Source organism: Pollicipes pollicipes, unplaced genomic scaffold (assembly GCF_011947565.3).
Source record: "Pollicipes pollicipes isolate AB1234 unplaced genomic scaffold, Ppol_2.1 Scaffold_4740;HRSCAF=5597_pilon_pilon_pilon, whole genome shotgun sequence".
In the NCBI taxonomy this organism is placed as follows: domain Eukaryota; kingdom Metazoa; phylum Arthropoda; class Thecostraca; order Pollicipedomorpha; family Pollicipedidae; genus Pollicipes; species Pollicipes pollicipes.
In genome coordinates this window covers 39112494-39126741 of record NW_023596545.1, presented here as the reverse complement: position 1 = coordinate 39126741, position 14248 = coordinate 39112494, and the positions used below count along the sequence as shown (strand labels likewise).

Here is a 14248-nt window from a genome sequence, read left to right as displayed (position 1 = left end):
CGCTCCAGGTCCCGTGGCTTGATGCGGCGCTGGCCGGGTCGCCGGGCGCGCGGCCCGCCCGGCCGTGAGCAGGCGGTAGAGGCGGCCGGCCGCGGCGGCGCCCGCTCCCCGGGCTGAGGCTGGGTGGCCGCCTGAGGACGGGCGCAGCGGTGACTGGCGGCGTGAGGCGGCGGCGGCAGAGATGACGGTGGACGCGGACACGCCGGTCGCCAGGAGGCCTGCACTCGCGCGTGCTAACAGCGCATAACTACGGCATAGGAGAGGGGCCGGCATACCACGCATATTTGTCAGCATGAACATGCCGATAGTGAACCTGATTGCAGATGCAAGCCTTGTGGTACCTTTACCATCACACCAGGCTGGTATAACATGCAAAGATCATCCCAGCACCTGTCCACCTAATGCAACAATAAAGTTGGAGTTCACGTTTCGCACGTCTCAAATCGATGATCGGTGCTCCAGGACAGGTGATTGGCGGACGAGTCGCGTCCGATTATTACCCACCGCGCGCGCCCGGTCGCGACTTCTGAAGGCCGCCTGGCCGGCCGGCACGGTGGCCAGCTGGGTGATCCAGGGGTCACGCTAGCGCCCCCGCCGCCGTTCGGCGTGTGACGGCGTTCGGGTCGAGAAGCGATGAGATGAAACGCTGAGCTTCCTCGGAGACGGTCGACCAGGCCTGTGGGCATCGGGCCGCCGGTTACTGGGGGGTCGAGGGTGGTGCGCTGTTGGGCCCGTCTGACGGAGCTTGACCACGGCTACAAACCGGACTGTGGAATGTGAGGGCATCAAAGCCAGGGATGGGACTTCCAGACGTGTGTGGGGCTCCAGCCTCCCAATAGTTCTGAGCCTCATTGTGAGATTGTTTCGGCGACCATTGAAAGTAACTGACATCCTGACACACAGGGTCGCATCCAGAGGGACGGGAAGGGGCGGAGAATCAGCCCACCTTAGGCCTGGTTTCTTACTTTTGCACCACGGACGGCTCTTTTGGTTGTCTTATGATGGGCATTCACTGAGCCCTCGCCCCCCCCCCCCCCCCCCAACCACACTTAGAAAATTATGGCTGCGGTCCTCCTGACGTGGATGTGGTTACGACAGCAGAACTGTAAGCCCAAGCATAGACGCAGTCTTGCCAACAATAATATACATTATTTCTGGCTCTGTTGGAGTCTAAAACAGGCGTACGTATGAAGTGGTGCATGAAATAATCTGAACCACCGCTTTAAGTTTCCTCGCGCACCATGAATGTGAAGCTAGCAGAGTGTTATATTTATATTCGGAGGGAATTGGAGAACTTCATGGGTTTGGTAAATCATACGGGTATCGGTATGGAACGAGTAACGGGCTGGGTTGGGCACATATTTTGCGAAAATAAGGGGCATGTGTGCACGCGTGGCTTAGAACATTACAGCACATTCGGTACACACTCCATGAAATAAACATAATGTTTCTGCTTGAATTTTTTCAGTCACAGCTAGCCCTAACCACACGTTGTTTGCAATTGTCAACAAAAAAGGCTAATTTGTGTGCGAGGGTTCTTGAAACTCCTCCACGATTTCGAACAAAAGGTGCTGGAAAAGCGCAGACAGTGCGTAATTGGTGGGTATGACTGAATAGGAATGCGTAACGTGTGTACATGGGCAAAGTGTCATGGGTGGCGGGTAGAACGGATGCAGCGGCATGGGTAGCAGGTGTACATGGGCACAGCGACGTGGATAACTTGCAGAATGGATGCAGTGCCATGGGTAGCAGGTGTACATGGATACAGTGTCATGGGTTGAATGGGTGAAGGAAATTTTTGTCATGAAGACCTATAGCAGAAGACTGACGCCTTCGGTTTCGAGCCCGCATGGCACACAACTCAGCAAAAAGTTCAAACAAAGCAGTTGCACGAACAGTACGACGCCCATGGAAGAAGACCAAATATTGATCTCGAAGTAAGGACGGGGAGCGCATGGCATACTCAAGTGTCATTCAAGTTTGCCCAATGCAACAAATTCAAGAATACAGTTTTAGGTTTTAAGTTTGTGTGTCACATGTCGAATGCGTATCGTTTTATCATTAGCGGTAAAGGTTTGCTGCAAGAACACTGTCAGTCTGCGTCTCAACGCATCATCACACTACCGTAGACGCAGGCTTTACAGATACCGCTCTGATGCATTAAACTGATTTCACACAAAATAATGCAATGGACTGCTTTGTTTATGATGGGCGTGTCAAGAAGGCAATTTATTCAGCGTTTTTTTTTCAGCGACGAGTTCCGGTTGCTTTATAAACACGTCGGATGATCAGCTATGGCACGAGAACATCGAAAGTGACGTTTATTTTGCAATACCGTGTGACTTTCAAGGTCAAAAGCAAGGTCATATGACGGGGAACTCCATATTACCAAAAACTTAACAGCCGATTTCAAATTGGCAGGCCTTAAATTATTATGTATTCACCACAAAAGTAACCAGCGCCAGTCAAAAACATCTGACCACTCAAAATACCTTTGAAGGCCAATTCACGTTTAGAGAACAGAGAGCTCCATATCACTAAAAGCAGAAAAATTACCTCCATTCGACATTTTTTAAGCATCATAATATTCGCCAGCGCATGGATTTGCACCCGCCAAAAACTTTCTGACCTCTCAAGGTCACCCTTCAAGATCAAACTCGGGCACAAAAAGGGGAACTCAATAGCACCAAAACATTGCAGGCGAATATCAACCTTTCAAACGCTGAAATATTCAAACCCCAATAACTAGCGTCCGCCAAAAGGTTCTGACCTCTCAAGGTTAACCTTCATGGTCCAACCACGGCTCAAACGACGTCGAACTCTACATCCCCCTAAAATAACGTCCGTCAAAAATTCTTCACTTCTCAAGGCGATCCTTCAAGGTCAAAGTAATGTTCCAGTGGCCCGCAACTCCATTGTCTGCCGATTTCAGCATTCAAGCATCACAATATTCACCAGTGCAGGAACGGGTGTGTCAAAAAGTCCTGAACTCTGCAGATCAGGAAAGGATTGGAAGAAAAGTGACCTTTAGAGGTCAAGACATTTTGACGAACCCTAGTCCATGCACCAGTTAACATTCTGGTGCTTGAACAGTTGCATTCGGTCGGTACTTTTTTGGTGTTTTGGAGTTTCCTGTCATTTAAACCTCACTCTGACCTTGAAGGGCAGCCCCGAGAGGTCAGGACATCTTGACAGACGCTAGGTCATGCGCTAGTGAGTATTCTGATCCTTAAAAGGTTAAAACCGGCCAATAATGTTTTGGCGATACGGAGTTCCCTGTCCTTCCAGCCTGAATTATGTTTAGAAGGGTGGCCATGATAAATCAGGAGTTTTTGATGGGTGCTAATTCGTTTTCTAGTAAATATTCTGATGCTTGAACATTTGAAACCGGCCGGATTGTTGTGACATGGAGGCCCCCGTCATTTGAGCTTCGCTTGACCTTGGAATTTGACCTTGAGGGTTGAGGACTTTTTGACAGACGCTGGTTCCTTCTGTGGTGAAGATCCTGGTGCTTGTAAATTTAAATTGGCCGATAATGTGTTGGTGATATGGAGTTCCCCGTTATTTAAGCCAGAATTTACGTTCAAAGGTGACTTTGAGAGGTCAGAACTTCTTGTCGGATGCTTCTTCCTTTTGACGTGAATACTAATCTTCTTGAAAATTTGAAAGCAGCAAGCAATTTTTGGTGATGTGGCGTTCCCCTACCCTGACCTTGTTTTAATTGTGTAGGTCACATGCTATTAGAAAATAAGTGCAACATTTTTCTGTTCTCGTGCGATAACTGACCAGCTGACGTGTTTCCAGACAAATAAGAAGTTGTCGCTGAATAAATCCTTGAATAAATTGCCCGTTCCACGGATATGTGCCACGACAAGGGGCGTAGTTTCGCACCACGAGCTGGCGCGAGGTGGGAGTGGGAGTGGGTCAGGGTTGGGGAAAACTAAACGGTGGAAAGTTACGTAACCCCTCCCTTCCCCCCAAGCCGCCTCCGTGGTCTAGGGGAAAAATGCTAGACTCGTAATCCAGCGACACTGGGTACGAGTCCCAGAGCGGGTGCATCGTTTCGCCCGACTGAAATGGAAAGGTCAGCTGGCAACTGGCCAGCGAGGGTCAACCCTGGCCCGGGGCGGCCGTGTCGCAGCCTTGTGCGGCACGTAAAACCTTCCACAGTCCTGTCTGGCGCAAGGGCGGAGGCAAAATTATCCGTTGAACTGGACGGTACGACTTGGGTGGTGGGTTCAGGGTACATGCAACAAGCTATGCTTAGCAGGTACTATGAACCCAGCGCCACCCACACAAACCATTCGGAATAAATTTATAGATAAAAATAAAATAATAATATACGCCGACAAACGGATTTTTAATGCATTTAGCCCACTTTTTTCTTAAAGTTAGGAGGGCCGTAGCCCCATGGCAGGGGCCATTTTAACTGAATAGGAAACTACACCCCTGGACACATCAGTGCGACTGCCCCCCCCCCCCTCCCCCCCACCCCGAAAATGAACTTGATCCTGATAACATCAGTATGACTCACCTCCCCCTCAAAGCTGGGCATGGACCTCATAACATCATGCTGTCAATGTGACTCACCTCCCCCTCGAAACTGAACTTGGCCCTCATGATCAGCTTGTACAGTCGAAGACGACTTGAGTTCTCGAAGGGAAAGGTGCCACTGAGCATGATGAAGGTCATGACTCCGATTGCCCACATATCCACGGAGCATGTGTACGGCCGCCTGGTAACCACCTCGGGCGCAATGTACTCTGGAGTACCACATGGAGTATACATGTAGATGTCGTCTTCCCTTTGCCGGGCGGCCGCCAGCCCGAAGTCCGTAATGAGAACCTGAAGTTCCAGATACAGGCGATAGATGTCAGGCTCACGCATTTTATCATTCGTGATCATATCTATTGATCATATCGATCCTGCTCATCCTATTTAGCTAAATGGTGCTCGCCGGACATCGCAGCGGACGAGTGTGTGATCAGGACAAATATAGCGTCTGAAAAGCCATGTCGTTCACTGATTAAAAATGCAAAGGTGTGATCGAACCCGGAGTTCCGCTATGAATATCAAATGATACGAGCAGAACAGTGGGCCGTGAGCGTGGCATTAATACATCGCTCCACGCTCCTCGACCGTACATCAAGGCTTCAGCCATTCTGACTGCTTGGCAGTTTGCGCCCCACGGACCAGGTATCAGCCAATCACGATAAACTTGGTCTTCCGCGCTACATTTTCAGTTCAGCACCACTGCCGCACATCCACGACCAACCACCGCTGCCTACGCCACCATGTCTTTCACGCGGCTCGCAATGGCACGGTACCTTGGAGTCGGCGCCGGGGTGGTAGTAGAGCACGTTGTCTGGTTTTAGGTCGCGGTGCGTGACCCCCACACCGTGCAGGTACCGCACGCCGTCCAGCACCATGCGCAGCACGCGCGCCGCGTCCCACTCGCCGAACACGCCGCGCGACTGGATCCGGTCGAACAGGTCACCACCGGTGGCCAGCTCCAGCACCAGGTACAGCTTCTCCGGCGACTCGAACACCTGCCGGCCCAGCAGCAGTAGTCCGTACATACACACTGCGCAGCCTTCCAGCCGGTTATACCGAATAGGTAGCTCGTGCATTAATTAAGACCGTGGGGTGAGCCGATTTCATGGTAATACATGGACAAAACAATGCTTGCTGCTTTTATTTCATTGCAATACCTGAATTGGTGCCTGGTTGCCAATGATTTGCGTACCATGAAATGATTATGATTGACGTCACTTGATAACGGAAGTGGCCCGTTTATTTTTGACTTTACTGCATGAAGAAATGATAAATAGACTGATAAACTGTCATCGCATTGCTGCAGGATCGAGGAAGCATATCTTTAAAGGAAATGTTTCATATTTGAACATATGGAAGCGAGCATCAGATACTGTGAAAAAGCTCACTCGTAACTATTGGTATACTTTTGTGTGAAAACTGCTCTTAACAGCACAATTACTCCGTTTAGTAAACATGCCTCTCAATTCGTCATTGTTTCATTACCTCATCGTATCTTGCACAAAATTGATTGAGAGCCAGCTAACGGCCGTTAAATCTGGAAATCGTGCTCACGAACGTCAGATATGAACAACTGAGCAATTTTTTATTGGTCTTGATCGCCGGATAGCCGATGAAATGGCGAAATTTCAGTGACGTTATTATGGCGTCATGGATGTCTGGTTGACTTAAAAATAGTTTCCTCAAAATGGTCTGCGCACTTCGCGGGTGTGTAGCTAAAAAACTAGGGGTGTATAGGTCTTAAAGGGGCAGAGCTGTGAACTGTGCCGAATGATCTTTAAGATGGCTATTTCAGTTCAAAACCCTATATAAATGTGAAACACTCCCTTCAATGCAGGTAACAAAGCTGATAGGGCAGGGGCGGGTGGGTGGATATGATAGCACACAATGCGTCAGGCGGCCAGTGCTCGAATGCGCTCATGCTGTCCAAACTGGTTATTGGCAGACTTGCCTTACCTGATGGAGGAAAGGAACTTGTTTGAACAATGGAAGAACGGTGTCGCAGTTTGCGATGTCATTCAAACAACTGTTAAAAACGCAGCCTTACGCCACCAGGCTCATTGCATGCCTGACTAAGCATGCTGACGCACAACTGCAACGGACGTTCAAGGTTCGCCACGGTGATGGAATGAATATGTAGCATTGGGTTGGCCAATGCTAAAGCGCGAATTCGTGAAAAATCGACGTTTGTCTTGCTGTTGCTGAAGGTATGATAATATTTGACTTCTGACTATCAGCTGTAAGAAAGACACTCTGATGTGACTAAGAGCGAAGGTATATGTTTCTAAGTTCAAAACGTTGTTTTTGATATGGGACTTTTGCCTTTAGAGCTCGATCTATGAATGGAAGAAAACATAGTGTTCAGCATCCAGTCCCATACATTACCGTATATTAAGCCCATTTGCCCCACCTGCTGTCCTTTTTACAACATTTGGCACAACGTAACCTACCTAACCTACCTCATTTGGCACGTAGCAGGGAGGCACACAGGCATTTACAACCTTTCTTAATTAATGTTTCTCCAGTCCAGGTAAACGCAAGCTAGCAAATGGGGGCTGCACGAGGATCATGCCTTCTTGCATTGACACGCAAAAGCAATCCTCAGGTCGTTTTAATTCGCTCGGGTCATACACCTTGTTAAGGTTTCCTAGCGCTTCTCAACTTTTCACCCGATGATGTCCTGATTTGTGGCCGGCCAGTGCCCTAATCCGTGCATTAGTGGGCCTGCGCAGGGCCCTATAGTGCACAGCCATTGCGCCATCTATAAGTGCACCGTTTAGTCAGTCACTAGCAGTGCACAATATCCCGATGCATCAAGTACTTTGAAGTGCTTCAAAGGGCGCAAAGACTGCGTGCGTCGATTATCAGAGGGTTACTGCTCAGTAATTGTCTGTACGTCTCCACCTAAACATTCCTATTTCACCACATTATTTATTCCGGATGGTTTGCGTGAGTGCTTTTGTGTTCAGACCATCTGAAAAAACAAAGGGTGTTACGTGCACTCCAAAACCACCAGACAAGTCGTCTCACTTAGTTCAACGGACAATTTCGCTTCAGCTCTTACGTAAGGTTTTTTTTACGTGGCCCACATCGCTCTGACAACGCCCCGAGCCCTGATTGGCCTCGTTACCTAGCTGCTAGCTGATTTTGGTATGTCGATCGGGCCAAGCTGATTCTGATATTTGATTATACCATATCTGAGATCTAATGTTATGTTTTCTATCGAACAGCGACGAAGATTAAACGAAAAGCGTAACTCGACCAAACCGATTCCGGTTTATCGTACGACAACGACTGATACGTAGCCAACAAACATTGTCGAATCTCAAAACCTGTCCAAGCCAACAAACAACCGATTCCACGACGATGCATGCATCGTCTACATCATCAACAGGCTATGCTCCACGCTGCCTTGTACGACCGGCTCGGCTCGCTCTTCATCAGACCCGTCACCTTTCCAACAGCAGTCACCCACCAACTTCAGTGAGCCGCTACATCAGTTGGTCACCGGTCACCCAAACATCCGGCCAATGGTACCTTAGCTGAACTCAATGCTTCATACTCTGCGTGAGCGAAAGCTTTACATTATGTACGTCACTGAGACGTGGCTATCAGATCCTTCACGAACAGAATGCTGCTGTTTTCCGGTTAAAGAATAGCGCATAGGGACCGCTCCGGTGCAACCCGGGACAGTGATGCCATCCTATGCCGGGAAAACCTCGCCGTGAGCGTCCCTCCAATTGAAGCAGACGGTGCTTGTGTGTCGCTCTGGGTGTTGATCTCGGACGGCGGGCATCGCTGTGTTACTGCGGGTGTCTGGACAATTTATGTAACCAACTGCATGCTGCTGTGAGCCTGGGCAAGTCGACCTTCTGCCTGGGGACGCAAATATTGCAAGAGCCCTTTGCAGTTGGTGAAGATGTTGGATGCTACTACTGAAAGTAGTCTCTCCCTGGATATGCACAGGTCCCATGTTGTAACTCCATCCTTTTATGTTGACATAAAACCGTTACCACCTTACGCCCAAAGCCTGCGAACCTCTCATCGAGTCTCATGTCTTCCCTCATCCTCTGCACAGGCTCTCGGTCTTGGTGGAGCTACAGCTTATGACCTAAACCGAGTGTGTGGGGTGGTAAACTTTGGGGACATTACCGTCACCGATAGCCGTCGGCGAGATTCAATAACGGCGACTGTCCCAGCGCTGGGCTGTCGCGGTGTTAGTGACCTTGCCACCCACCGTGACGGGCTCGCTGTATTCAGGGTCCTTGAACTCGCGGGCGCCGGTGTAGATCCGGACCCTGTTCACCCCACGTACCGCTGAATGTCAGCTTGCCACCCGGGCGGCAGTGGCGGGCGCCCTTGGTCTGTCAGTTCTCCGCCTGTCGGTGGCACGCAGGGCTTTTTCGTATCACGCAGCCTTATCCTGGAGCCGCCTGTTTTGACCTCATTTGACCCGAATGTCACGGCATAAGGACATAAAATTTTGACACAAATCGATTCACGTGCTGGTCTGCCTACCTTGTGAGTTTAGTATCTGTAGGCTACCCCTACTTTTGGAGATCTCAGGGGGTGAACCCCCATTTCACTCCACCCACCGGTGGGTCGCATTCCATCGGCCACTCGGATGCGTGCTAGTACTTGCTGAGACCTAATACCTAGTTAACACTTGCATCAAGGCTAGGGGCGTCAGTCAATACCAGCTACAGGAGAGTCGCGTGTCGCAGTTTGCACCGTGTGACCCGTCGTCACCTCTATCAGCCAGATGACGCCCGGGTAGCGCAGACTGCGCCGTTTACCCACCTCTATCAGCTGGATGACGTTCGGGTGGCGTAGCTTGCGCAGGATGCGCAGCTCCGAGTCGAACGTCTGTCGGCCGGCGCCGCGGCCGGCGGCCACCTCGATCATCTTGATGGCGGCCGGCCGGCGCGTGACGCGGCTCTCCGCCCGCACCACGCGGCTGTAGGTGCCTCGGCCCACCAGCGCCTTCACCTCGTACTTGGCCACCACACGCGGGTCGTAGCGCGTGCGGAAGCGCCCCTGCGTGCCGGCCCGCTCCTGCTTGAGCCGCTCGACCAGGTTGCGTGCCGGCGGGAGTCGGCCGGGCTCCGGTGGCTGCGCCGGCGGCAGCGGTGCCGCTCCGCCCCCCGCCGCGGGGATGAACCGCGGCGGTGCGCGCGACGAGCCTACGTTGAATGTACGGGACCGACCGCCCAGGAAGAAGTTTTTCGAGCGCATGGTCGGGCGACAGCCGGAGGTGCCGCGGTCGCCGGCTGATCGTGGCCAAGGCGCGCGCCTCCACGCGAAGTTTCACGACACCTGCAGAGGTCTCTTCGGATGGCAGACCGTGAGTTTCGCTGAGTTCTGCTACTTTCCCTGCGCTCTCATCACTTACACTTCGCAATGTCAACCATTAACAAGGAAAAACACAAAAATGATATCATGTGATGATGAAATAAATAGCTATTGCAAAATACGCACAACACCGCTGAATCGCCGCAGATTACGCACCACACCACACCAACGCACCACACCGCTAAATTTCGCCGATCGAGAATATCCAAGGTCCCGCAGACTTCGTGCAGTAGTTGTGCGGCGACCACAGGTCTCTGGCACTCTCCTCAGTCCAGCTGTCGTCACCGCCCGCTGTCCAGCTGAGCTTCAATGGGAGCGACAGCTCACAGCTGCCGCTGCGGATGGAGGCTGTTGCCAGCCGGTCGCCTCGACGCCGTCCCTCCGTCCTGCCGGCGCTGGCCGCCGCGCCCGGCCCAGCCGTGTTGTCGTATTTCCAAGGCGCTGCGCTCGGACCGTATCGACTTGCCGGTTCGGGTCGCCGCGGGAAACGGCCGTGGCGGGCGCTGCCGGGCCGGGTCGGGCCGCCCTCCAGTGACGCGGCGCCGGCCGGCCCACCGCGCCATGTATGGCCAACTGCTCGGCACTGGCCCTGCGCCAGTCCGCCGGCCGTGCCGTGCCGTGGTGGCCGGCGCCGTGGGCGGATGGGTGCGCCAGAGGGACGGGTGGGGGGACGCAGTCAGCTGGATCCTGCTGTGGAGAGTTGGGAGGTCACGTGGTGAAAGGGAATCGAGAGACCAGACGGCCCGTATGGAGAGATGCAGTCCTCAAATGGGTGGATGCGCGAAAGAGTGGTCTGTGTTTGCGGCAGTCAGCCAGTCTGACAGACGCCCGATGTAAATTGACGACTCAGAATGGCTTTAAGGGCGCATTCCGCTCCCTGCTGCTGCGATGCCGCAACTCAGCAAATATGACCGAAACCTTGAGTAATAAAGAACTAATGCCTTCAGCCATAAGCACCAATGCTTGTTTTCACACTTAAGGATATAATCAGGACGCCACGACGCGACCACCTCTGCTGATCCCGCACAAAACCTTGCCAGCACGATTCCCAGTCCGCATCCATCTGTAAGGCCGACGTAGCAACAACCAAGCGCCCAAGAGTGGCGCATGCTTCACAGGCCCTGGAAACCTGGAATGCTCCAGATAGGAGACTAGAGACGCTATGTCGCCAGAATTTCTGAGAAGTGAAACTGTTTTTTAACAATTCCAGAATGTTCGCTGAAGTAGAGTGAACCTTTGGTCGCGGCCTTTTCTGCCGTAAAACCAAGTTTCTGGTACCTGGATCCAGATGTTTCTTACGCGATTATTTTGCTCTGGCTCCTGGTTCTCATAGGTTCTTTCATAGACATCAGACATTATATTGCATCCTATTCGCTATTTGACAAACACCGGTGCCCAGGGGTGTCAATTTTTGTAAATTATTGGGGGGCCCGAACCGAAGGCCCGACAGCCTACCCATACTGCCGGGCCCATTTTTTCTCACCGGATTTAGCCCTCTTTATTTTGATTAAACGCACTATATGCTCTTAATCTTTGTATAATTTATTTTAAAAATTAATTTCAGCAGTATAGAGGTCATGCAGCGTTGTATCCAGGGAGCAGGCACTGGACGCACGCGTCCCTTCTGATCGGCACGTGAAGGCGCCCCTTAAGAGGACGCCTTAGGGCGCTGATGGCGCTCCTCTATAGCGGTCGTGGAAGGCGGCACGCATTTTGCTTGTGAGGGACGGGGACGGGGTTAGCAATGAAGGGCTTAAGTCATCGCCATATCCCAGAGCTTTTCATTTTAACCTCACAAACCATTGCGTGTCCTATGGCGCTAGGTATGTGGAGTTTATTGCATTGTTTATTCGCCCAGGTGCTACGGTTTGTATCTTGTGATGAGAGCAGCCATGACTTCGTGTTATGAGAGTGGTACAAGACGCTACTTCGCGGAAAGACCAGAGAAGACAGTCTTTGCGCGATGATCATCATTGGCCCACGTTTCTTGTAGTATTCTAGCCCAAAACATTGAGAAGCCAAGCCAACATCGGGGGGCCCAACTCAGCTTTGGCGGGGGAGGTGGGCAGGGCCCTCACGAAAGAATACAAATACCGGTACCGACACCCGTACCGGTACCTGGTTCTTTATCACAAACACCGGACTCCCCTTTTTGGTTCCTATTGATTCTTTCACGTGTGCCAGACCATTGATCTTACCTTCCATCGGCTGTTTTGCAATGAAAAGACCTTGCTTTCTGGCCCCAATTAGCTATTTATGGAAAAAGGTCGGGTTTCCTGGTTCTTATTGGTTGAACTGCACAACGTGATCACAATTGTATTCATTTCATAGCACCCGATCCGGAGACCCTCATGCCAGAGACTCCCCGGAGGCCCCTCATCTCAACCTCGTCGACTCGGAGGAGCTCCAGAAGGATACACCAGACATCGGCCCTCTCCCTGACGGAGGGCGTGACCGGAACAGATGACCCGAATCGACACACAGGCCCTTTCTGACGTGGAGAGGTCCCTTAACGGCACATCGGGTCCAATGCCCCTGGTCGACACGGGCGGATAATTTTGTTACTAGACACTCGGACTGTCACAGAGTCCTTCCACTGCCTCGTGGCGAACCCTCTCTCACTGTCATTTATCATATTTCCTTTTATAGTCAAATGGTGTCGATCAACGCAAGATCTCCCCCGGCATTCCGGCCGTCCTTGTTCTTGTTCAGCAAATGAGCCCATGGCCGACTCGGAGCCCGATGCCAACACAGGATCCCGCGTTAGGTGCTGTCACTTCCTGGCCGACAAGGAGGTAGGAACCATTCGTGGCACGGAACCCTGCACTTCCAAATAAGCTCACATGTCAAGGGCTACCGCCGAGCCATCTTGCAGGAGTCCTGCGATATATTGGAATAAATGTACATGCATTTTTAGCGTTCGACTGGAGCATTTTAAAACAGGCGTACGGATGCGTAAATCGGTTAATGCGCAAAACCAAGAAGAGCCAACTTTTTATGGAAAAGAGACCCCCGAAACATTGACCACATTTCCTTAAATTACTTCTTCCACACGTTGCACACACGTTGCCGAGGAGTTAAAACATGTTACACAAGTGCAACATATTACAAAGAGCAATGCAACACACGACGGCGAAATAAGGCGGATCAAAAAGGCGCGTAGAATGGAAGAGGTCCTACCAATGAATTATTTTGAATGAAAACTTTCGGAGACAATTACAATACAACGGGGTAACTTGCATGAAATGAAATATAACGTAACTTGTGGCTGCGTACAAAAACAATTTGATTCAAATACAGCAACGGCGCGACGGATTCATAATACCACTCTGCACAAGAACGCTGCATCAATGAAGGGGAGTTCGGTTCGGGTGGCGTTGGTTCGAGTGCGGTTGTGTGGGATAGATATTGACTATTTTCCATCTAATCTGCCATTTTTCAGTCAGTACTTCGCAAAGATAGGTAATTCAACATCCTGGAAGCACTTATGAGTGTGTGACGCACCTGCCGATAGCAATGTTGGATGTACTATAATCAACCACTATATGCATTTATTTACATCCGGAGATCAATCACCGTCAGCGATGTACTTCGGAAACGCACAAAGGCTACCAGTGTGTTCGGAATAGGTGAAAATGTGCAATGTCATTGGGATGACTATCGAAAATAATATATCTGATTCTTTGCTACTTGCTCCAGTCTTCAAGGGGAACCCAGGGCTGCATCCTATTTTGTGTGGTTTTGAACCCTGGTGTTGGTTTTTTACTTTCCAGGTTTTTGCTTGGATGTAGCAAAAATTTAAATAGTATTATGTTCTTTGAAGCATACCTTTATTGAAAACTCCTTAGTGGATGTAATAATTGCTGCTCATATGAGTAGCCACTTGACAAATGATATAAGAAATTATAAAAAATTAAGCTGTCAAAAAGGCAGGCTTAACCTGCTAATAAAATGGGAAAGCTTATGTAGGTATACCCTTAGTTCATATCCCAACTATTTACACAAATTGATGCACCTGGCTCCATAAATGTGAGTTCCGTGGTAGTCAGACTGCATTTGCTGTATGTTCATAAGGGCAGGAAAACTGACCTTTAGCCTGTTGGCATGTTGGCACATATAAGATGATGTTAGCCATACTATGGTGAACAACCTAGATCTTGACAACTGTATTTAAAATGGATTGGTAACTAAATAATGAATGCTTATTAGTGAACTGGATTAGGCATAGCTAATGCTAATGTTATGTAAACAGTGTCCTGTCCATAAGACATATCAACAGAGGTATTTAAGATCAACTTATGTGCTACTCTGCTGCTTACTCATATAGGAGATAGATTTCAGT

General features: G+C 50.5%; 1 protein-coding gene across 1 annotated transcript; it reads right to left on the bottom strand.

Moving 5' to 3' along the window:
* Positions 1-509: 509 nt before the first annotated feature.
* On the bottom strand, positions 510-10375 carry LOC119099086 (serine/threonine-protein kinase H1). Its single transcript, XM_037222143.1, has 4 exons — positions 9355-10375; positions 5328-5549; positions 4591-4845; positions 510-676 (listed from the first exon to the last, which is right to left on the bottom strand). The coding sequence occupies exons 1-4, from the start codon at positions 9787-9789 to the stop codon at positions 578-580; spliced, it is 1011 nt and encodes a 336-aa protein (XP_037078038.1). The 5' UTR covers positions 9790-10375; the 3' UTR covers positions 510-577.
* Between the last annotated feature and the right edge of the window lie 3873 nt (positions 10376-14248).